The 23,899-nt window shown below is 40.1% G+C and overlaps 1 protein-coding gene and 1 non-coding gene across 3 annotated transcripts in view; both read right to left on the bottom strand.

Moving 5' to 3' along the window:
* Positions 1–58: 58 nt before the first annotated feature.
* Positions 59–23,899, bottom strand: part of LOC122657678 (probable serine/threonine-protein phosphatase 2A regulatory subunit B'' subunit TON2) — a 33,135-nt gene continuing 9,294 nt past the window's right edge. The window contains exons 2-13 of one of the 2 annotated variants that reach the window (XM_043852458.1): positions 23,234–23,400; positions 14,320–14,411; positions 13,755–13,817; positions 13,351–13,449; positions 12,922–13,080; positions 5,266–5,337; positions 4,970–5,102; positions 4,151–4,215; positions 1,668–1,743; positions 1,424–1,525; positions 975–1,167; positions 59–512 (exon numbers count right to left, since the gene is read on the bottom strand). In XM_043852458.1, coding sequence (XP_043708393.1) covers positions 275–512; positions 975–1,167; positions 1,424–1,525; positions 1,668–1,743; positions 4,151–4,215; positions 4,970–5,102; positions 5,266–5,337; positions 12,922–13,080; positions 13,351–13,449; positions 13,755–13,817; positions 14,320–14,411; positions 23,234–23,372 — 1,431 coding nt within the window. In that variant the 5' untranslated portion in view covers positions 23,373–23,400 and the 3' untranslated portion in view covers positions 59–274. Of the gene's footprint in view, positions 513–974; positions 1,168–1,423; positions 1,526–1,667; positions 1,744–4,150; positions 4,216–4,969; positions 5,103–5,265; positions 5,338–12,921; positions 13,081–13,350; positions 13,450–13,754; positions 13,818–14,319; positions 14,412–23,233; positions 23,468–23,899 lie in introns of those variants that run through there. The other variant, XM_043852457.1, reaches the window with a different exon arrangement.
* LOC122660613 lies at positions 664–781 on the bottom strand. Its single transcript, XR_006332724.1, has one exon. It is a non-coding gene; the product is annotated as a small nucleolar RNA snoR104 (small nucleolar RNA).

The raw sequence follows: 23,899 nt of genomic DNA, 5'->3' as shown, positions 1-23,899 counted from the left end.
AATTTCACATCTCAGTACAGGAGAGTGGAACCTACTTGTGGGTAAAATTTAAGCGTGGAATCTCTGAATCCTCTTTTTATTTTAATTTTAAAGATCCTCCAGAAATCCAACCAATCTTTAGCAGCATTCAGCATTTACAACTTTACAACTCTACATGTTCTACATAACACAGACCGTTCTCTTTGAAATTGCAACAAATTGAACGTCAAGTTAATAAAAATTACAAGTTCATACATTGCCAAGAGGAGCAGCAGCTCGTTTAGAAACAACAGGTTCATCTTTCTTCAGGCCCTTCTTCTTCTTGGAGAAGATTCTCTCTGTTGTCATGGGCCCAGAATCCACGAACATCTATAAGCATGCTGGCAACAGTCCCACCCTGTTTGCAAGCAAGGAGATCAGCCAGTGTAACCCTAAGTGGGTCAGCTGGTTTCACCATATCCCAGATCTCATCCCTTACATCCTCGATACAGAGCTCGTAGTTTCCTCCCTCGATCCATTTTTGGTGTACATCTCTATTACAAAGCAAGAGAAGTATATTGTTTCAGCTAACTAAAAACAGCTTTTCTGAAGGAAAAGGCAGGCAGCAGGGGTTGGGGGAAGAAAGACAAAGCCTGTGCTCAACAAACAGCCAGTGATAAGCCCTCAGTGTCCTAATTTTGCATTTCTTATATCCAGTAATTTGAGACCTGTAGATCTTGCTCCAGAACTACAGGCAGGAAATTACAAGGATTTACTTTAGGAAGACTGTATCAGGTAGCATCTCTGCTTTTGGATGTGCCCCTTCTTTTCTTCCAAAGCACTTCAAAAGTGCTGTAAAACTTAAAAATGAAATGAATAAAACGAAAACCTCCAAAACACTTCAAAAGTCAAATTGAGATCCAATAAACAGCAAATTATGAAAACATAACCATTGTCGAACTATATTGAGGGGTTGTTAATTCTTAAGTATCCACTCATTCATTGGACAGGCTTACCTAAAAAGCGTGTGGATATCAACTGTTGTAAGGTATCCTCTTCCGTGAAGATCAAGACACCGAAACAAGTATGTCAATCCTTCGGGTGTATCTTTGTTTTCCAGGGCCAGAACGAAGTCGAGAAAACTCCCAAAATCCATTTCCCTGGAATTACCCCCTACACTTCTCCCACGTCGGACATGTACATCAAATGCTGTAAAGAGGAAATGAAACACAAACAATACAGTGAGACTATAACCATAGAACCAAATGAGAAAACATTGTAAAACAGGTCCCAACCAGCACAGAAATGTCGGTGGAATTCATGACTCGAATCATAAGAAAAACAACACAACTGAAAAATAGAGAGCGACAATCTAGTTAGCTAAGGAGGAACTCTGAAAGACGCCCTGAATATCTGTAGCAGGAAATTACATCCTGAAAGTGGAATAAAAATTCTTATTTCGTACCCCGCTCAACAAAAATATATGTCAGTGTCCCATCCGCATATTCTCGAAGCTCCTGCTTGCTCAAAGTGCCATTCATATCCTTATCTAGAGCAAGAAACATATCTGCAGGAAGATCAAGAAAAAAATTGAGATGGCTTTCTGTCTCCCGCCCTCTCTCTCTCAGACACATACACAGAAAGTTCTACAGCAATATCAAATAAACATGTTATTCCATCAAAAAGTAGAAACCCCAAACTACATATACCACATATCCGTTGTGCAGATGTCAAAGAAAACCAATTTTCAGCTTGTTCAGTATCAATGACTTCTTCCTCACTTTCCTAAAAGATACAGAAGATACACCATATAGGATCAGCTCCAATAAGAAAGGCAAGATGGCAGAAAAAAATTGGATAGTGCGCACAGCGCACCTCATCTAACATTAAATAGACATAAGCAGTTCATTCATTGGTTTAATCCGAATCTTCCTTTCCTCTATTTCTTTCTATTAATGAGATTGACAATAATGCCAAACAATCAAACAAAAACTTATGCAATCTATCCATCTTAACAGAATATAAAATCAGTTGGTAGTTACCTTCTCTTTGAAGGTCATCAGTGATATTTGACCAGCATGTTTTAGATAAATGCTAATCCTATTTGTGTCAGTAAGAAGCTCAAACTGCATGCCCTTCATGCCTTGACACTTCAAGGTAAGGGTCCAAAATTTTTAAATACGTGTATAATCAGCAGAACACCCCAGGCTGTCTCCATGTAGATTACCGCTACAGCCAAAATCTCCCTATTTATACAAATGTAGTTAGAACTCTGATAGCCGACCCCATTTAATTGCATAAGGTTTAGTTGAGTTGAGGTGAGTTCAGTTAGAATTCCTATAAAAAGTAATTAAGAGAAGGCACAGATCATACAGGCATTTGATAAATTGCAAAAAAGGCTAAACTGGACAGACTTGGCTTAATAGCTGAGGCACACAATGAACAGAGACTGAATATGTAAAACACAGAATATTTTCTGAGAAACTAAGACAGAAACAAAGAAATTTAATTGGGACTAGAATTAGGGCAGGTCCAAGGTAGAAATGGAAATTTCTGATATCTCAGAAACCACTGATTAGAATGGCCATAAATTTGGACCCTCGTAACCTGTTCTAAAGGTGGCTTAAATATGGCTGATTACTCCTGGTTTAGCTGCTGACAGAACAGGGGGGGGGGTGCAAAAGGGTGATAACAGAAGGTATTCAAAACAGGATTTGAAGGCTGCAAACAAGAGGTAATAATCCATGTAGCAGACCCTATTTTGAGATTTTGGAGGGCAAGGATCCATGTAGCAGACCCTATCTTGAGATTCTCCTGTCTTGCTGGGCCGTGCCTCTTTCCTCTTACTTTATCTGTCACTTCTATCTTTCACTTTTCTTTTCTTTTCCATCGTTCATCTGTCATTTTCCATTTTTCACTTCTCATCTCATTTTCCAACCCTCTTTTTCCATCTCTTTATTCCTTTTTTTTTTTTTCCCTAGTCCTCAGTTTTACCTACTTTCTTTGTTTGGATCCATGTACTCAACCCAATTGAGTTGGGATAAGGCTGAGTTTGTTGCTGCTGTTGTTGTAAACAAGAGGTAATAATGGAAGGGTACGAGATATAGAAGACAGCATATAGAATGTTATTTTTGAGAGATACGAATTAAACAAGGTGACTGAAACAGGAGCTCAGGACAGGGTATCCACCAGTAACTTAAAAGATGAATAAACTGACCTGTTTGCAAGCTGAATTGAGATAGCAGAAGAGGGACAAGAAGTTGCAGAAATAAACAACAGAAATTCAGTGAATCCATCCACTAAACTGAGTCCAACCCAAACACTAGAGGAATTCACCACTAATCAGTCAGTGTGACTACACAAAGTCAGAGAACACTTTCATCACTCAAAATTGTGTATGTACAAGCAAGGGCCGACCCCCATATATAGGGTAACATCAGTCTTAGCTTCCATCACAAGTAACAGAACTTCTAAACTCAGAAAATTATAAACTTCCTAATTCCTACTAAATTGAATAGAAAATATAAACTTTCTAATTCAGCCGGTCGGACAGAAGCAAATGTTATATCAGCCGGTAGGATAGAAAATGAAGACTTAAGGAAACAGAAAATGAAAACTCTTAAAACAGCGTAGAGCTTCTAGAACCAGTCACAAAATAGAAACAATTGAATAGTAGAAACTGGAACTCAAAATAGAAACTATGAAGTTAATAGCTGCTGCTGCTGAAAACTGGAAGAAAAAAAAGGCTTTAGAATGCCCACGGTTTAGGCTGCTGCTAAGGCCTTCTTCCCTTTCTTCCTAGAGGTTGTGGCACCAAGTAGACATGTTTATTAACTTGTCATAGAAACTAAGCCACAATCATAATCATGAAGATTCTTCAATTTAAAGTTGCGCACCAACTCAAGGAAAACTCACAAATAGACAAAGGCAGGGGTACTGTGACTACAGTCAACTTATTACAAGAGATAATAGAGTACTGGAATATCAGTGAGTTTAACTTCATTTCCCAATCAACAGGATTAAGAAATCTAAATTGAGAACAGAAGCCCAATTGCATAAATACACAGAAATACGCTAGTAAATGATGCTAACAGGACAAATCCTACAAAAAAAACTGTGATAGACTTCAAGAATGTACAATGTCAAAACATCTCGAATGTAGATGCAACTAGTTAACTAACCCACAAACAACCTGATGCAATTCCATGAGTTCCTGAAGGCAGTTACTAAGCAGCACCTTCTTTATGCATGCTTTACCTGCCAGATAGGAAAGAAGTTTTTCTAGTTTTTAAATATTTTAACAATCAGAAAGCACAGAAGTAATGAATATTTTTTATACAAGGATCTCCTTAAGGCTTTGTTTGGTTGCAAAGGGAACTAAAGGAAAGGGAAGTGAAATTTTCATACTTAAAAAAGAAACTTTTGTAATCTTTACCCCATGTGATTGTATAAACTACTTAAATTTCTTGCCATATTTAGTAATGATACATTTTACATGTAATTTTTATTTTACAATTTAAATCAAAGGGAATTGGATGCAAAGTAAAGTGGAATTTAATAACCAAATATAGAATGATTTGGAGTTAGTGATAATGTCACATGGGGTAATGATTACAAACGTTTCTTTTTTAAGTATGAAAATTTCACTTCCCTTCCCTTTAATTCCCCTTGCAACCAAACGGAGCCTAAGTAACATGAGTTTAGATGGTCCACAAAATGGCCAGAAAAACATTTTGAAACATTTGATAGAAGACGCTATGCCACCCAATATTGTTTCTTAAAATAAAAAAACTGAATCTTAAATGTCTTTGTAAGTATATGCTTATGCCTAAGATTTTCAAAAATAAAATGTGCATTTCAGAAAAGTTGAGCACAAGAACCAAGTGTGCTTCCAATAAGGAGAGCACCACTATTTAACACTTAGACTATGGAATTTAAAATTTGGTTATTGCAAATTAGCATATGAAATTTTAGAATCCATCACAATCAGAATTAAGAGATAATAACAAACCTCGTCTGTTAGGATCACAGAAAAAGAAGAATTTATGGGCAGCTATGCGGCAGTACATTTGAACAAAGCCTGTGGGCATATCACATAACTGTGCCAGATTAGGGATCAGGCCTCTTATGTAGGCTTCCATTTCCTGAATACAAGTGAAATGAGTGTTGTTACAGAATGTAAATTTCAGTGACCATGAACAAGCACCCTTTGTACTTCAAGAAAGTAAAACTTCCAGAGGCCAGCTTCGATGGAGGTATTTCAGATCCTTTGAAATATCAAAAGCAACTAAACTGAAAGGAGCATACATGAGGTAGAAGGAAACCATCGGAATCCTCATCAAGCTCACTCAAATCAATTCTTGCCTGAGTAAGTGAAACCTGATAAGAGCAATGAACGATAAGTAGCAGTACATGGCATACAGAAACATATGAGGGAATTATATAAAATATGAAGCAGCCCAATGCAAGTCAAGAATAAGTATTTGAACAGCATACGCAGCAGTAAGGATTTGAAAAAATAGCCAGCTTACATTTTGAAAGACAGACACTACTGACCACATTGTCAAGGTCCTATCGGGCAGACAAAAAAAAAGGGTCAACAAGTCCAAGAAGAGGCCGTGAAACTACTAGAGCATGTCTTGAAGCAAATGGCTTCTGGCATAACCATTTTTTGTTAGCCTTCCCAGATTTTGTTTTTCGACCGAACTCATCATCATTTCACTAGGGTCTTGGCCATCAAAACACAAGGGCATAAAAAAAATCTGAATTCAAAACAAAAACATGAGCCCCATCTTATCTTTTGACAGGTAAAAAAAATCACTCTTTAAGTAAAAGAAAACATAACGTAAGACCTAATAGGGGACATGTGTTTGACAAAGTAACATTCTTCCCTTGGCAAGTGCCAAGTTTAGCCAAATAATTGTTGAAGATAAGGTTTATTATGTAACCCGTATAGGTTCGTTATATCTGTATGACTAGATAAGTCCTATAAGTCAGTCTTAGCTAGCAAACCTTATTTGTATTCCTCTTTTTCACTATACATAAATGAAGGCCTCTATCACTTTGACAAGCCAATTCATTCTCTCAAATCCTTTTTTCTTCCTCTCTAATTCTTTTTGGTATCAAAGCCCAATCCTTTTTTGGGAATTATTTTTTAAAGTTCTTTTCTCGCAAAGGTCAGCCCTCCACACCCGAGGCTTCAGCCTCCCAAGGCTGAGCATGGTCACTTAGGTCGTGCCGCCTCCACGTACCCACTGACCACTAACACTGCAATGGCCATCAGGCCCGTCACCACCACCGCCGCTAGGGCTTTCACCCCTTGACCGACCAAGGCCACTCACCCTGTCCCGTTGTCACTCACCTGAACCTCCCACCCCTGCGCCATCGCTTCCAGGGCCTCCAGCCCCTACACGCCGTTGCTCCCAGGGCCACTCGCCCCTCTGCCCTGCCTCTTCAGGGCCTCCCACCCTTGCACCATTGACTCCCAGGGCTTCCCGCCCTCTGCCCTTCGTCTCAGTCGATCATCAAGGCCAGTTAGGCCTTTTTTGATCACACACAGGCCTCAACGAGGCCTCCCTTCCCGTCTGTGGCCTTGGCCTCTCATTCGACCATCACGCCTCCCCGAGGCCTCTTTGACGCGCCCCCTGGCCCTCATCTCTCTCTCGGTTGCTGCCAAGCCCTTCCAATGGCCTCTAACATCTCACTTATGCCTTTATGCCTTGCTGCCTAGTCTCCACTGCTTGTATATGCTGCTGCCACACTCATTGCTTGTTGGGTTTCTCATCCTCTATATCTCCAGTGAGTGATCTTAGTCTTTCTTTACTTTTATTTCATCTCTGCACATGGCGGAAAGTTCTGCTACCTCTTCAAGGGGAGTTGAGGGTGGTGTGGTGGGTCGTCTTAGAACCCATGGTCATAACCCTACTCTCCAAATAGGACCTACTAAGTTGAATGGGACCAACCATCTCGCTTGGTCCTGGGCTGGCATGCTCACTATTCATGGCAATAATCTTTTGGGATACTTGAATGGTGATACTCCCAAAACATCTGAGACTGTGGCTGCTAATACTTGGTTGGCGAATAATGCTCTAGTTATGCCATTTTTATTAAATTCTATTTAACCCACTATTAGTCCCAGTTTTGTTCTCTTTTTTTTTTTTGTTTTTTGGTTAGGTCAATTTTGTTCTCTTGAACTCGGCAGAGAATTGTGGGACTCTGTCAAGCACACATATGCCCAATCCAATAACTATGCTCAGATATATGAACTGCGTCGACAAGTTCGTGAGACCACTCAGAAGGAGTTATCACTTCCTGCCTACTATTCCGCCCTTATCAATCTATGGCAGCAATCGGAATTTTACCACCCTATTTCCATGTCTTGTACTGCTGATTCCAGTACCTTTCAGAAGGAGCACGAAATGGAGAGGGTGTATGATTTTCTCACTGGGTTGAGCCCGGAGAATGCAGATCCAAGTTCAGGCTCTCAACCTAGACAAGTTCCCCACACTACTTGAAGCTTACAATCTTGTTCAACATGAGGACCGTCGCCACTCAGTTATGATGCCTACTATTGCTCCTGCTAGATCTGCCCCTGTTTCTACTCCCCAACCAGATCTGACTAAACAGGCTGTTCCTGGTAAAGAGCAGGTTAAGTGTGACCATTGTGGCTACCCACATCATAGTAAGGAAACTGGCTGGAAGCTTCATGGTCGTCCTAAGGGGGGAGGATGTGTTGGGAAACAAAGTTCCACATGCTCCCAAGCTGATGCAGGTTCATCATAGAAATTGGCTTATTTCTTTAGAAATAGGCCTAGGGTTGGATTATAACATGTTGGGCCTTTGTTCCCAAGGGTTTTCTATGTATTAGGCCACTTTAATGAGCCTAAACTAGGGGTACATAGGTTGCATACGGGATTAGCCCAATACTTAGTTTATTTTTATGTTTTTTTAATTGAACCGGTTCAAATTGGTTGCATCCAATTGGTTCAATTTAAGTGATCATGTGACTTGGTTAAGTGGTCATGTGATGTAAGTTGGGCTGGATTAGGATTCTATAAGTCCAGCCATGTTTTGAGTCTATTTCTCTTAGTATTTTAGTTTCCTAGTTAGTTTAAGTTACCTAATAGGTCAAGGATTGGGTTAGGCCTTTCCTTTTTAGAGTAGAAGTTTATTTTTGAGTCTTTTATATAAGGTTGTAAGGGGGTAAAACCTGGAACACAAATTTTGATTAATAAAAACTCAGCTTTATGCTTGCTGCCTTTGTTGCTGCTGTTGCTCCTTGAGAGTGTTGCATCCTTGTGGGTTATCAAGGTGGAAATGGTGGGTGGACTCCTACAACTCCTTGCATCTGCTTATGATCGGGAGGTCCTCTTCAATCAATTCTCAAGCTCCTACTGCTGTTGATCTTCAAAACCAGTAAGTTATTTAATTTTCTGCATCTATCTTCTTCTACTAATTCCTTACAGTCTACCCTAATCATTCTCCAATCGACCTCCATTAATCCTATCTCTATTAAACCCTAATTTCCCAATTCAGATCAATTTCACCATTAGTTTATCATCAAATTTCAACCACAGTATCCTCACTGCCCTACCTATACTCGATCCAAAACCCTGCCCTAAATTCCCATTAGAAACCCTAAATTCAGCCTATTTCCTAATTCCTAAAACCCGAAACCCTAACCCTAATTCTACAGATTTTTCAAACTTAACCAAATCCAATTATTTTTATCCCATAATAACCCCCTAGACCTGCATACTAAAGCCATATAAAACCGATTCCCAAATTCCCATCCTAAACCCTAGAATTAACCTAAATCCTAGTGCTGTCATTCGAACCAGCAACCCCTTTTGCAATTGATTCTGTTATCTGGCTCCTAGTAGGTCTCCTACCTATCTAGGACTACATTACAAGCTCATGTGGCTGATGCTACTGATGGTTCCTCTACAATGGCTCCTTCTCCTTCATCGTTCTCTTCGGATCAGCTATTGGCTCTCCAACGTTTGATGGCACAGATGGGTACGGCTACTCCTCCCACGACATCTTCCACCTCATCAACTTCTCATCTAGCCCAGTCAGGTATATTTATTGCCTCGTCCCATTCAAGTCCTTCTTGGCTCTTGTATTCAGGAGCCTCTGACCACATGGCTAGTTCTTTGGACATATTTCATACCTATCTTCCCTCTTTGGGCATGGACAAGGTCTGAGTTGCCGATGGTTCTGCTATTTTTGGTAAAGGCACTATCTCCTACTCCCAAACCATCTCATTATCATTTGTTCTCCATGTCCCTAACCTGTGTACCAATTTACTTTCTATTTATCGGTTTACTGTTGATCTTAACTGTTGTGTTCACTTCTATTCCACTCATTATGTTTTTCAGGATCTGGTGACAGGGGCAACAATTGGATATGGTAGGGTCAGAGATGGACTCTATTACCTAGACCCAAAACTTCCAGCTACATCTCCTCCAGTCTCCGCTCACACTCTTCGGGCTGACAGTCACCTTCATCAGTTACATCAATGGCACCGCCATCTTGGGCGTCCATCTTTTCCTATTTTGAATTGTTTGTTTCCTTCTTTAATAAAGCACTGTCCTCACGGGCATTTTCCTTGTGATGTGTGTGAACTTGCTAACACACACGTTATTCTTATTCACCTAGTGATAATAAAAGTAGTATTATCATCCATTTTGACTTGTGGGGCCCCTCTCGCACTGTTGCTCGGGGTGGATACCGATGGTTTATTACTTTTATTGACAACTGCACTCGCTCAACTTGGGTCTATCTCCTTCAAAAAAAATCTGAATCCCTTTCTTGCTTCCAATCCTTCCATAATATGCTACACACACATTTTAATGCCCAGGTTCGAGCATTGCAAAGTGATAATGGGACCGAGTACATTGATGGCCCCTTCCACAAGTATCTTGATGAACATGGCATTCTTTCTCAAACCTCTTGTGTTCGTAATCCTGAACGAAAGAATCAACAACTCTTTGAGGTTGCCCGGTCTATCATGTTTACCACATACGTTCCGAAATTTTATTGGGGAGATACAGTTCTTCCCGCTGCCTTTCCCATCAACCGGGTTCCTTCTGCTGTTCTTGACTTCAAAACACCGGTAAGTCAACTTCCTGACCCTTCCCTAACCTCTAACCTTCCTCCCCGTGTCTTTGGTTGTGTTTGCTTTGCCCATAATTCCTCTCCAACTCATTCTAAGTTGGACCCTCAGGGCTTTTGGTTTATTTTTCTTGGGTCCTCTACTTCCCAAAAGGGGTACCGGTGCTATCACCCTCCTTCTCGTAAGCTCTTTGTCACCATGGAATCATGGATGTTACCTTTCATGAGGATGAACCTTTCTATCAGTCGTCTATTCAGGGGGAGAATCTAGAGAAAGAGATTCCCCCAAGTGAAAGTTCTCCAAACCCTTTTGTCATTGATACTGTTTATCTTCAGGGGGAGAACATACAGGAAAACACTGTGTCTGGTGGAAAGGATCTAATTACTCATTCTCAACGACAAGAGAAAGTTGTCCTTACCTTACCATGTCCTCCTGTGCCTCCTAAACTATCTCCTGAGCATACAACAGGTAACGATCCTCCCTTTCCATCTAATGATGATCTTCCTATTGCTGTTAGAAAGGGAGTTAGATCTTGTACCCAACATCCTATTTCTAACTTCATTTCCTTTGAATCACTGTCTCCTTCCTTTTGAGCTTTTGTCTCTTCGTTATCCTCTGTGTCTATCACACAGGGCTGGAAAGAAGCTATCTCAGACCCAAAATGGAAGAATGTCATGATAGAGGAAATGCAAGCCTTGAAGAAAACTGATACTTGGGAGCTTGTTCCATGTCCTGAAGGAAAAAGACCAGTACGGTGCAAGTGGGTGTTCACTGTGAAACAAAATGCAAATGGGACCATTGCACGATATAAGGCAAGACTGGTTGCTAAGTGGATTCACTTAGAATTATGGCATCGATTACCAGGATGCTTTTGCCCTTGTTGCAAAGATGAATTCTATTCGAGCTCTATTATCATGTGCTGCAAATCTTGGATGGAATCATCAGCAACTATATGTAAAGAATGCCTTTCTTAATGGTGATAGTGAAGAAGAAGTTTACATGGACATCCCTCTTGATTTTGACTCATCAACTACAGCTGGCAAAGTATGCAGAAGTTTGGATACAAGGTCACAGCCCTTATTGTCTATGTGGATGATATAGTGATCACCGGTGATGATGAAGCAAAAATCTCTCTTTTAAAGACTCAGTTGGTAGCTGAATTTGAGACTAGACTTGGGACAACTTAAATACTTTCTAGGGATTGAAGTAGCCCGATCCAACAAAGGGATCTTCATTTCCCAAAGAAAGTACATCCTAGATCTTCAGAGATGCTTGGTTGTAAGCCTGCTGAATCCCCTAGTAAAGTTAATCACCAACTTAGCAGCACAGGAGGTGATTCTGTAAATAAAGAGAGATGTCGGCGTCTTATAGGGAGACTAATCTATCTTTCTCATACCAGGCCGGATATTGCCTATGTAGTAGGCGTTGTTAGCCGTTTTCTACATAACCCAAAGACTGTTCACCTTAAAGCAGTACACAGGATTCTACGATGTTTAAAGTCGGCTCCAAGAAAAGGTATCTTGTTTTCAAACAATGGAAGTCTAAAGTTGGAATCCTTTACTGATGTTGATTGGGCAAGCTACATTGATGATCGACCCTCCACTTCAAATTATTGTACCTTTCTTGGAGGAAATCTGGTTAAATGGAGAAGCAAGAAATAATCCGTAGTTTCCAGATCTAGTGAAGAGGCTGAAATGGCACCTAAGGGACCTATAAGGCTCTACGCCTCTACTGTGAACTCATTTGGTTAAAGATGCTTTACAGTGATCTAAGAATGGCGCCTGAGGGCAATGACACAAGGAGTATGTGAACTCATTTGGATAAAGATGCTTCACAGTGATCTAAGAATGGCACCCGAGAGACCTATGAGGCTCTACTGTGACAACAAAGCTGTAATCAATATAGTTCATAATCCAATTCAGCATGATAGGACCAAACATGTTGAGATTGATTGGCACTTCATTAAAGAGATACTTGAAGAGGGTCTGATCTGCATCCCATTTATTACTATTGGAAATCAATTGGCAGATGTATTCACTAAAGGCTTAACAGTTAAGTCATTCCATCCTATTGTTTCAAAGTTGGGCATGAGAGACATCTATGTACCAACTTGAGGGGGAGTGTTGAAGATAAGGTCTATTATGTAACCCATCTAGGTTCATTGTATTTGTATGACTAGATAAGGCCTATGAGTCAACCTTAGCTAGAATACCTTATTTGTACTCCTCTTTTTCACTATAAATGAATGAAGGCCTTTGTCACTCTGACTAGCCAATACATTCTCTCAAATCCTTCTTTCTTCCTCTCTAATTCGTCTTAAACATCTAACACCAGAGGGGGGGGAGGGAAGTATATTTTTACTGCCTTGTACTATTTCTAAAAATTGACCCATTCCTCTTCATGTGCATCCATATGCCACAGCAAAGAGTTAGAGGGTAGGAACTTGCCAAAGGGAAATATACTCGGCAAAGTGAGGTGCCAAAACACACAGACCATTCAGAAGGTTTGCATTAAACTCGTAGATAAGGAAATGTATACTGAAGCAGTAAATATAGTGTCCATTCTATTTTTTGCAGACAGCGCTTATCTTCATCCAAGTTTTCTTTATGCAGAAGAATACGTTTTTCATTTTTTAAAGCATAAATCCATATTGCAGGTATTTCAGTAGTATGAGAAAGTAAATGACTCATCTTCCATATTCTGTTCCAAAGAATTTACACTCATGGTCAAAGACAGTTAGATTCCTCGGTTATACATAAACCAAGAATTAGCTTAAGAAATATATGGGAGAGCATAAATATATCCCATGACAATGGAGTTATTTAAAGCTGAACAGCAAGACCTACCGTTCGCATCACGTAAAGGTAAAATGGGAGGATGGCAATTCTTCCAGATTCATCTTTCTCAAACTTCATAAAATTTGAAGGGCTGAAAAACCGTCGACATTTTGGGCCAATCTGCTCTGTACACACAGATGAAATATGGCAGAAATCTTCATAGTTCATCTGCAACAAGGCAGTCATAAAATTGCATTAGTTGACTGTTTGGACTCAACAAGAAGTTAAGGTGTATTAAAACCAGAAGCCTTAAGAAAATATCTAATGAGTTATAGGCCTGGGGGACAAAAACAATAACATATTTTCGAAAATTTGGTTTCCAAGACTTGCCAAAAGAAACTGCAGACACTCATCAAAAAAAAAGTAGTATGACAAGACGAGTTCAAATGTAGCATAGACCAAAAACAGAAGTAGATCAAAGTGAAGGGGCATACAAACCTTCTCAGCACCAGTGGCATCATCGATGACACAATTTTCTCTCAAGCAAACCCACATGGCATCTAGATCATCAGCATTGAGCAAAAGATCCGATTGCTTCTGCAAAAATGTGGAGGTAAACTTCAATATAAGTATCTTACGAAACAATCAAACATGCTACAGAAATAAAATGAATCATAACCACATTGACATAGTCAAGCAAACACCTGTGCGGGCAAGTAAATGAACTAACACCTCATAAAGTGGGAGAGAAAGAAAAATGAAGTTTAAGTTGAAATATGAAGTCGCGGAGAATAGAGACACAATGAAACAGCCCACAACAGCTGAGTGTAAAAATCCTAAGGAAAAATAAAGTCAATAGAATCAAGCAGTGCAGGCAGCAAATATCAATGACAAAAATAAACCTTCAGAAAACGATACTTTGCCAGCCCTTGAACCCTATGACTGATAGATCCTTCTTCAGGTTTCTGCAACAAAGGAAAATATCAAAAAATAAATAAAAATGAAAGCAAAAAAAAAAATTAAATAAGTACTTGTAACATGTTCATGTTATTAGAATTACTTATATGTAGTCAAGCAAAAAGATGAAAACAAAAATTCCACAGTTTCTATATTCGGTGCAAGTCTTTCTTGCTCTTGAATTGAAACAAGCACGACATATTGAATTTCCTGCTTGGAGCTAGAAAAAGCTCAGGTCTTCTTCTTGCCATATGGTTCAATGCCCCACTCGGAATGGGTGAACCAGCAAAACGCAAAACTGAATGCCACCTAACAAGTGTTAGCCAGCAGCATCCCGTAGAACATCAATTTTTACCAATGAATAATCACACCAGAAGCAAACAGGAAAATCCAGTACTAGTTACCATTTTTTCTCCAATAATCGTAACTATGGCAATTTATTAATTCATGTGAGCAAATTTACTAAAGATAATAGAGCCAACCACCCAGGCAAACAATTGTGACGCATGCCTTTCTGTAGAAGCTCGGAATTGTGCCAGCTTCAGCATTCTTTTGTTGCTTCTCTTTAAAAATCTCAAGCAAGATTCTCTTGGTTTCAAGCTCTGCCAATCAAAGTGGTAATGTGTAAGAGTAATTATTTCCTCAGATTCGGCATAAATAAACAACTGAATAACAAATGATCCTTCTTGAAAAGATATTAGTTTTTAACATGAATCCATCAAAATGTTAGTAACATGTTTCATGGTGTATATTTGTCTCCCCCTCCCCCACCCCGACAAAAGGGGGGAAATATTTGAGTATTTAGTGGAAGAAAAAAAATTGAGGAAAAACTTAAATCATCTCTCATTTATGGAATATGCTTAATCCTTATATTATCCAATAAAGAAGATTGGTATCTGATGCCTAGGTATGGCAAAATTACAAGTCAACAAATAGCTACTACAACTGTACGGAGCCAGATGGCCAAGATACTCCATGCACATTGGAATGAACATTAGATGAGTAATCAATGACATATGCAACATTTTCCCCTTTATCTTGAGGATTACACAGGGAAACAGCCTGTCCGCGAAGCGGGGGTGAGGCTGCGTACATTATGACCCTCCCTAGACCCCGCAGTGGCAGGAGCCTCGTGCACTGGCTACGCTATTTTTTATCTTGAGGATGACACAAAGCTTAAGACTCCTGGTTAGAGAGGGGGGGGGAAAGGATAGATCAACCCAAGAATTCTTCAAGATCTTATTATCCAATAAAATCCCAACTAAGCCATTATCAATACTCTATAACGTTAATAAGATAATGTCTGCAGGTATTTTATGGAAGATAAATACTTAATTTCAACAACTTTTTTTATAGATTTAATTTCAACAACATTTTGTCGGACATCTACACTTTCTGCCCTAACACCCTACAATATCTATGTAATTGTCTACTCATAGTAGAAGCCGTTTTCCCAAAACCAGGAAACTCTAATAACAAGCTACCTAAGAATTGGGTCTTCACAGATTTCCAAAACAAGCAATCTGCATTAACCACAATCCTTCATTGATTTCAAGCAGGAGAAAATGAAGAGATTAATCAACCAAACTTAACTACGTTAAAGTTCCATTCTGAAATACCCATTCCCTTCACTACCATCAACAGTTCATAGAATTTAAACTAGCTCTACTCACTTTCCAATATAAACTCAACCATTGTCCAAAGAGTAAACACTTATATTCACAATTAACAACCAAAAAAAGGACCATGTGCAAGGAAACTGAAATTTAATGGAGATTTACATACCTCCATTTGGCCCCATCATGCCACCTCCTGCCATCTCCAGTCTACTCAAGGATCTAAGCATTACGCAGAATTTTTGGCATCTATGGCTGTCCTCCAGTAGTGAGCACACACACACACACACACTAATATTGGGATTACCTTCTGGCTTTGTGTCTCTCACCCAAAAATCACAGAGTAGATGATGTTGCCGTAACACCAAAAGCAAAGCAAAAACCCCATCTTTGTTATCCCCTTCGTAACTTCCCTACCAACAAGGGAAGTTACATGATGGGTTAGGAAACTACCATTTGCAATAATTGACTACTGATGTGGCAAAGTTAGCCACATCAGCCAACATTCTCCCACTTGGCCTACATTGCTACATGCCAAGAAATGTTTTGAACTGCACCTGATGTATGGTCATACTTTAAACATCAATTTCCTCAACATTCAAAAATGAAAACTCTAACCCATGAATCATGGCAGTACATGTCCAACATGTAGACATAGTTGTCACGGCGGATAGGCGATCCAAGGCGTCGGAGAAGGTAAAAAATCAAGGCGACACCAAATAGGCGACCAAGGCGCCGGCCTAGGCGACCAAGGCGCCGCCTAGGCGACGCCTTGACAACTATGCATGTAGACCATTCCCATCCATGTATTACAATGAGTTGTCATTTCCACAATGAACGCTTATGTGGTTAGTTTCAACTTTAGAGAATCAACCCCATGGTTAATCTGATTTCTGAATACACAACTACTCAGCCTTATCCCAACTAAATGGGGTCTGCTAGATGGATCCTTGCCCTCCAATCAGCTCTATTCGAGGTCATACTTGATACAAGGCCTAAGCTATGCATGTCTTTCCTCACTTCTCCTAAGGTCATTTTAGGTCTGCCCCTGGCTCTTTTAGTTCCTTCAATCTGAATCAAAGCACTACTCGTACTAGGGCATCCAAAGACCTCCGTTGAACATGACCATGCCACCTTAAATGACTTTCTTGTAGCTTATCATGTATCGCAGCTACTCCCAAATCAGCTCTAATATGATCATTCCTTACTTTATCCTTCCTAGTTTTCTCAACATTCTCATCTCCGCTACACTAAGTTTATCTATATGATGTTTCTTAACTGCCCAACATTCTGCACCATATATCATAGCCAGTCGTATGACTGTCCTATAAAATTTTCCTTTCAAGTTTTAAAGGAATACGCCGATCACACAACACTGCAGATGCACCTCTCAACTTCATCCATCCTATTTTAATTCACTGTGAAACATCATCCTCTATATCACCTTCTTTATATGTATCACTTTGCAGAATCTCCCTCTCATCAATTTTCACACCTCATTATCCGTCTTAGTGTAACCAAAGTTACACACCATATACTCCGTCTTCGTTCTACTTGTCTTAAAACCTTTTGATTCCAAGGTTGATCTCCATAACTCCATGGTTAATTCTGAATCAACCACATGGTTAATTTGAGGGTTCACTTTTATTTCCTTTTATTCTTAATGGACATCTGTAATTTCAAAATTTAATTTGCGTAAACATAATAAAGGAGTAAAGGACAGAAACTTAAGTTTCAGAAATCAACTTAATATTGCAATATCATTGATAAAACAAATAGGGAGTATCTAGTGCACAAGGCTCCCGCCACTGCGGAGCCTGGGGAGGGCCATAATTTACACAGCTTTACCCCTACTTTCGCATAGAGGCTATTTCCAGACTCGAACCCGTGACCACTTGGTCACAATGGAGCAACCTTTACCGTTGCACCAAGGCCCGCCCTCCAATATCATTGATAAAACATTAGTTACATAATGATTTACATAAGCCCATGTGACCCACATATCCCACAAATGCATAAGGTGGAAACCCTTTAGGGAAAGGGTTGATTATCATTTCCTCAGTACCAACGTGTTCTATCGCCACACGATGATCCCAGACATCCTCTTTTACAACGAAGTACTTAATCTTTATGTCTCTACACTGATTCACAAAGTATGTGTTGTTAGAGAATCTTATTGCTGCAATGTGTCACAGAAGATCTGTATTGCCCTTCCTATAGACAAATTGACCTCTGGGACAAAATACTGTAACCACGACACATGAGAGATTGCCTTATAGCATGCCACCATCTTTGCATCCATAGTAGAGGACACAATCTTTGGCTACTTTACACTTTTCCAAGATACTGCTCCTCCAGTGAGCATAAAAATAAATCCTGAAGTGGATCTTCTCACATCTCTAGCATAATCTGAGTCCGAATAGCCATTCAACTCCAAATCACCAACACATCGATAATGTCAACATGTGATCCTTGGTGCCTTGAAGGTATCTCACTACTTTCTTCACTGCCTTCCAATGTGGCATACCAGGATTCTTCTGGATTTTTCCCAAAACTCTGCTGCGAAGGCGATGTTTGGCCTTGTTCATACATCAGACTGCCTATTGTAGATGCATATGGGTTACTATGCATTTCCTGCTCCTCTAAGGCCGTCATCGGACATTGTTCCATACTGAGTTTGTCACCCTTAACAATAGGTGCTATACTCGATGAACAATTCTTCATCCTGAAACAGTCTAATATCTTTTCGATATAACCTTTTTGGGAGATATTAGACTTGTCCGGTGAATTTCTATGCTTAAGCTATAGAAGGCTTCACCCATATCCTTCATATCGAAATTACACGTCAGGAACTATTTTGCCTCATGTAACAACCCTAGATCATTATTAACCAAGGTATGTCATCCACATGTAGTACCAAAATAATAAAACGGCTTCCCTTGATCTTAATGTAAATATAATGATCAACATGATTCTCCACAAACTAAAGGAAGTAATCACGGTGTCAAACTTAAGGTACCACTATTGGGAAGCCTGTTTTAACCTATATATGGATCTCTTAAGCTTACCTGCTAGATGATTTTCATTATTCGATGAGAACCCTTCTGATTGTTCCATATATACCTCCTCCAAACGGTTACCACTCAGGAATATGTTGTCTTGACATCCATATGATGTAGAGCCATGAGGATTCTAAAAGAATCTTTCCTTCATACTGGTGAAAAGGTTTTTTTATAACCAATATCTTCCTTTTGATTAAACCCTTTCACCACAAGTCGAGCCTTCTATCTCTCTATGTTATCAATGGGATCCCTTTTGGTTTTATAAATCCATTTACACCTGTTACCTGTGAAAATCAGAGAAGAGAAGAGGAAGAGAAGGAGAAAAGGAGAGAGGAGAGTTGCAGCCGTAAGAATTCTATATATTGCTTAGGAGAGCCAAAAAGATATAATACATAGGTATAGGGAAGAAGTAAAAAGACAAAAAAGGACCTCATAATGGGGCTTAAAGGAATCTCGTGATTAGCGCCCGCTACTCACGAGATCCTGTTTGGACCCCACGACAAGCATTCTAACACTCCCCCTCAAGCTGGAGCATATATATCAATCATGCCCAGCTTGTTACAAATATATTCTATCCTCCCATTCCCCAATGACTTAGTAAATACATCTGCAAGCTGCTCTCCAGTTCTGATATGGCTTGGAAGAATCAATCTACTCTGCATCTTTTCCCAAACAAAATGGCAATCAATTTCAATGTGCTTCATCCCCTCATGGAACACAGGATTGGAAGCAATATGAATTGATGCCTGATTATCACACCATAATTGCATGGGAGTTGGAATCTTGAACCCCAACTCAGACAATAGCTGTTGTATCCACATTAATTCACATGTTATTTGTCTCATAGCTTTGTATTCTGACTCAGCACTGGAACGAGCCACAACACTTTGCTTCTTGCTCTTCCATGAAACCAGATTTCCTCCAACAAATGTGCAATACCCAGTAGTCAACCTCCTGTCAGTTGGAGATCCTGCCCAATCAGCATCTGGAAACCCTTCAACTCTACTATGACCATGATCTTGATACACAATTCCTCTACCTGGAGCCTTTTTGAGATACCTTAAAATACATACAACTGCATCCCAATGAGATGTCCGAGGAGAGGAAAGGAATTGGCTCACCACGCTCACTAGAAAAGCAATGTCAGGTCAAGTAACCGTTAAGTAATTCAGTTTACCCAACAATCTTCTATATTTCTCAAGATCATCAAGAGCATCTCCCCCTTCAGCAACAAGTTTCACATTCTGGTCCATGGGTGAGTCAATAGGATTAGACCCGAGCATACCTGTCTCAGTAAGTAAGTCCAACACATACTTTCGTTGTGATAGAAAAACTCCTTTCTGAGACTGTGCCACTTCAATTCCCAAAAAATATTTTAACTTCCCCAAGTAGTCCCATAAATCTTTCACAATATCAATATGAGTAACCCAATCCACAACATGATTCTCCATCGAGTTCAACATCTGTCCAAGAATTCTGGCATCAACAGTTTCCCAAGTTGAATCATCCGCTGGTTTGGGTCCTGTCAAGTGTAGCTACTGATTTCGCCCAGTCAAAACAAGCTTCACAATTTTCCTCCATTGCTGAAAATTTGTAATACCTTCAAGTTTCTTCTCTGTGATTTGATTGGAAGAAAAGGACACCACCTCAATAACCAGTGCCCTACTTTTATCTTCATCACCCATGTTGTCTTTTCATAATAAAATTTCAGGAATTAACCAACACTAAACACAACTTCAATAGATGTTGCCACCAATCGAATCAATCAAACACCAAACACAACTTCAATAAGTGTTCCCCCCAATCAAATCAACAAACATCACCCACGGCTTCAAGAACTACTGCTCCAATAGGTACTGCCATCAACCAAATCCACAAGCATCACCCACGGCTTCAAGAACTGCTGCTCAAACATCAATCAAGCCTCCCAAAAACATCATTCCAGCAATATGGCACTCAATTGCCACTCAACCAACTACAAACATCACCACGAATAAATCAAAATCTGCTTTTAATTATGAAATAGCAGATTTACATCCTAGACACCCAAACCACAATCAACAAACACCCAAAAATAATCGCAGGGGTGAAAAATCACCCCCCTTCTAAGATCGTGAGCCTCTGGTGGTGTTAACCAGATATCGTAGAGGAGAAAAGGAAAGAAAACAAAAGAAAAAGAGGAGAAAGACTTGCGCAGATTTGTACCAGGCCTAGGAATGATGCTCTGATACCATGTTACCAGTGAAAATCAGAGAAGAGAAGAGGAAGAGAAGGAGAAAAGGAGAGAGGAGAGTTGCAGCCGTAAGAATTCTACATATTGCTTAGGAGAGCCAAAAAAGATATAATACATAGGTATAGGGAAGAAGTAAAAAGAGAAAAAGTACCTCATAATGGGGCTTAAAGGAATCTCGTGATTAGCACCTGGCGCTAATCACGAGATCCTGTTTGGACCCCACGACAAGCATTCTAACAACACCCATAGTGGAGGTCCTTCTGGCATTGTCAACTCAACAAATTCTCAAACTTGGCTCTTTGCCATAGAATACATTTCTTCCTTCATGGCATTTGGGTCTCAAAATGGAATCCCTACAGGCCATGGTTTATGAGAATGATGTTGGATCTGCCTCAATCCCATTATCAACCTCACAGTCTGGGTGGTAAACATAGTAATCACAAGAAATTTCTAGTCTTCTGACTCTAAAGGATCTTCTTAATCTTATTTGTTCATTCTCAATACCTTCATGCTGAACAAAAGATTCAGCAACAACTTCATTATCATGAGGTACTGGTTCATGCGACGATGAACCCCATAAATAATAGGCAAAGGACTGAATCCTTCAATTCCATGTGCGGGAGACGGAACATGAATTTTTTTTTTTTTGGATGAATAAAAATTTAATTACGAAGAAAAAGAGGGAATATACAAGCCCAAGGGCAGCAAGCCGAAACTAGGGGCTAGTTAGGGCGCAAAATGGACGTAGTGAGGCCCCAGGAGACAACAATGAGCCTGTTCCTTGAGGAATCCTTCACATCACGGAGGGGGAGGGATCTAGTTTTAGATGAAACATCAAAAAAGATGGTCTTCCAAATCATGTCGAAAGAGCGGGAGTTGGATGTCCATCTTCTAAGGTTGCGCTCCATCCAAATGTGAGAGATAGTGGCACAAAAGGCAATCTTGCCAACCGAGTCGCAGATTGACTTCCCTCCGAATGTCATGTCAATCCAAATCCATTCCCTACTGAGAGGAAGAGGAGTGCGACGACTGGGCCAACAATAGCGGAGAACCCGGGTCCAAATGGAGGCAGCAAAGAGGCAAGAAAAGAAAAGGTGATCGACATTTTTAGTCCCATTCCAACAGAGACAGCAGTTGGGAGGGACCTGAATATGTCGATAAATAAGGAAGGCTTGTGTAGGAAGGTAGCTAGCAAGGGCGCGCCAAGCGATGAAGCTATGACGAGGTATGTGACCACGGAACCAAACAACTCTATACCAAGGACAAGGGGTCCCTCTGTGTCTAACCAAATCCCAAGCGGAGTGAGAGCTGAATCTGCCCGATTGAGAGGGGAGCCATAAGATGGTGTCACCTCTACCTCGATGCCCTGGGGGGATGGGGGGAAGGGATCTCCAAAGGTCAGCGAGAGGGGGAGGGGAGGTGGGGGGGGACCAAGAGCCTCTGGAGATGATAGCAGCAACATGGGCAAATCTGTCCAATCCAGAGGAGTAGATATCTCTGGGGCTCACAATAGAAGAGAGTACACCAGAAGGGTGCCACTTGTCCAGCCAAAGAAAGGTGTACGTACCATCATCTATTGAGCACGAAATGAGGGAACATGAATTGGTTGTTCATCAAACTGAATGTTCCGTAAATGTAGACTCCTAATATGCTGCCATCCTCTAGAAACTTGGCATCTTAGATTCCACAATTGTAGGAGAGTAAGAAGGACAAATGAACCTATGACCCTTAGACCTCTCTAGATAGCCAATGAAAAATCCACTGACTGTTTGAGATATAACTTCCTCTCTTGTGGATTGTAAACCTAAACTTTGACTGGACAGCCCCACACTCGTGTATCTTAAGCTAGGCTTCTATTCTCTCCAAAGCTCAAAAGGAATCTTTGGAACTGTTTTTAATAATACCCAATTTAGTCTATACACTGCAGTCTTTAAGGATTTACTCCACAAGTTCAACAAAAGACTAAAGTTACTGAGCATACTCCCAACAATTTCCATTAGTGTTCACTTACTTCTTTCAGCAACACCATTTTGGCCTGGAGACACAAGCATAGTATATTGGGGTATAATACCTTGCTCTTTATGATAGCGGCCTAGTGGGTAAATTGACCTGGTCTTTGTCCAAATTAAGTGTACCTTTCATAATATTCAACACCTCTGCCTGAAACAATCTTACCGGTTTGTTTCTCTACTTCTACTTTATAATTCTTACGAACTATAAGGTAAAGATACAAATATCTAGCATGATCAAACAATGAATGAAATAAATGTCTTTGTTCAGACAGGATGTGATAAATGATCCACATCAGCCAACACCATGTTCATTTGTTAGTCCCTCAAGTTTACAAGATCTAGAAATCCAGTAAAGCATTTCACTAATCTTAATAAATATTTAACCAAGTGAGGGGAATAAACAAGTAGAACCGACTGAATCAACTAATTGTATAATTTAAAATAATCAATGTGCTTACCAATAATAAAAATAAATAAAATTAGCAACGTGAGAAAACATACCCATCAAAGCTTCGCAACCGAGACCAGCGCCAGATCCAATGAAACTACGAAGATTTCGAACCCACAACATCGAGGACGCCAGCGGGATCTTCCTCGGAGCTGCTTCTATGCCTTCGCCATCGCTGGAGCCGCTATACATGCTTTCTTGTTTGTCTTCCCAAATCGCACTTACACAACCCTCAATCCACAAGGGACCGTGGAATTCAGGAAAAGGCCCTGGAATTAGACACATTACCGATATAGAAGTAAAGAACCCTTGTTCTCGTGGTCTGGTTTACAGAGTTTGGTCACTTCGAATACCGGAACCGAATACCAAACCAAAAACCGAGTTGATTTAACCGAACCAAATGAATTTGATTTGGTTTCGGTTCTGGTATATGAACATTGAATTTGGTTAAGTTCGATTTTTTCGATTGAATCAAAATCGAATCAAATACCACACTTAAATCCAAAATCCTATATTATTTTTTTGGGAAAATTATTTGTACACCCAAGTATTATTGCACGCTTGCTTAATACACCAACCTTTTCAAACAATTACTTAACACCCCCTGAAATCTGACGGTGTTAGTCTATTGTTAGTGGTTGAATGGAAAAGTACCTTTTTTTTTCAGTTTTTTTTTCAATTGGTGGAACTCTAGAGGGAGGGGTGGGTCGAATGAAGTT

This window comes from Telopea speciosissima, chromosome 4 (genome assembly GCF_018873765.1).
Source record: "Telopea speciosissima isolate NSW1024214 ecotype Mountain lineage chromosome 4, Tspe_v1, whole genome shotgun sequence".
In the NCBI taxonomy this organism is placed as follows: domain Eukaryota; kingdom Viridiplantae; phylum Streptophyta; class Magnoliopsida; order Proteales; family Proteaceae; genus Telopea; species Telopea speciosissima.
Note: the sequence above shows the minus strand (reverse complement) of the source record. Positions and strands in the feature narration are given on the sequence as shown.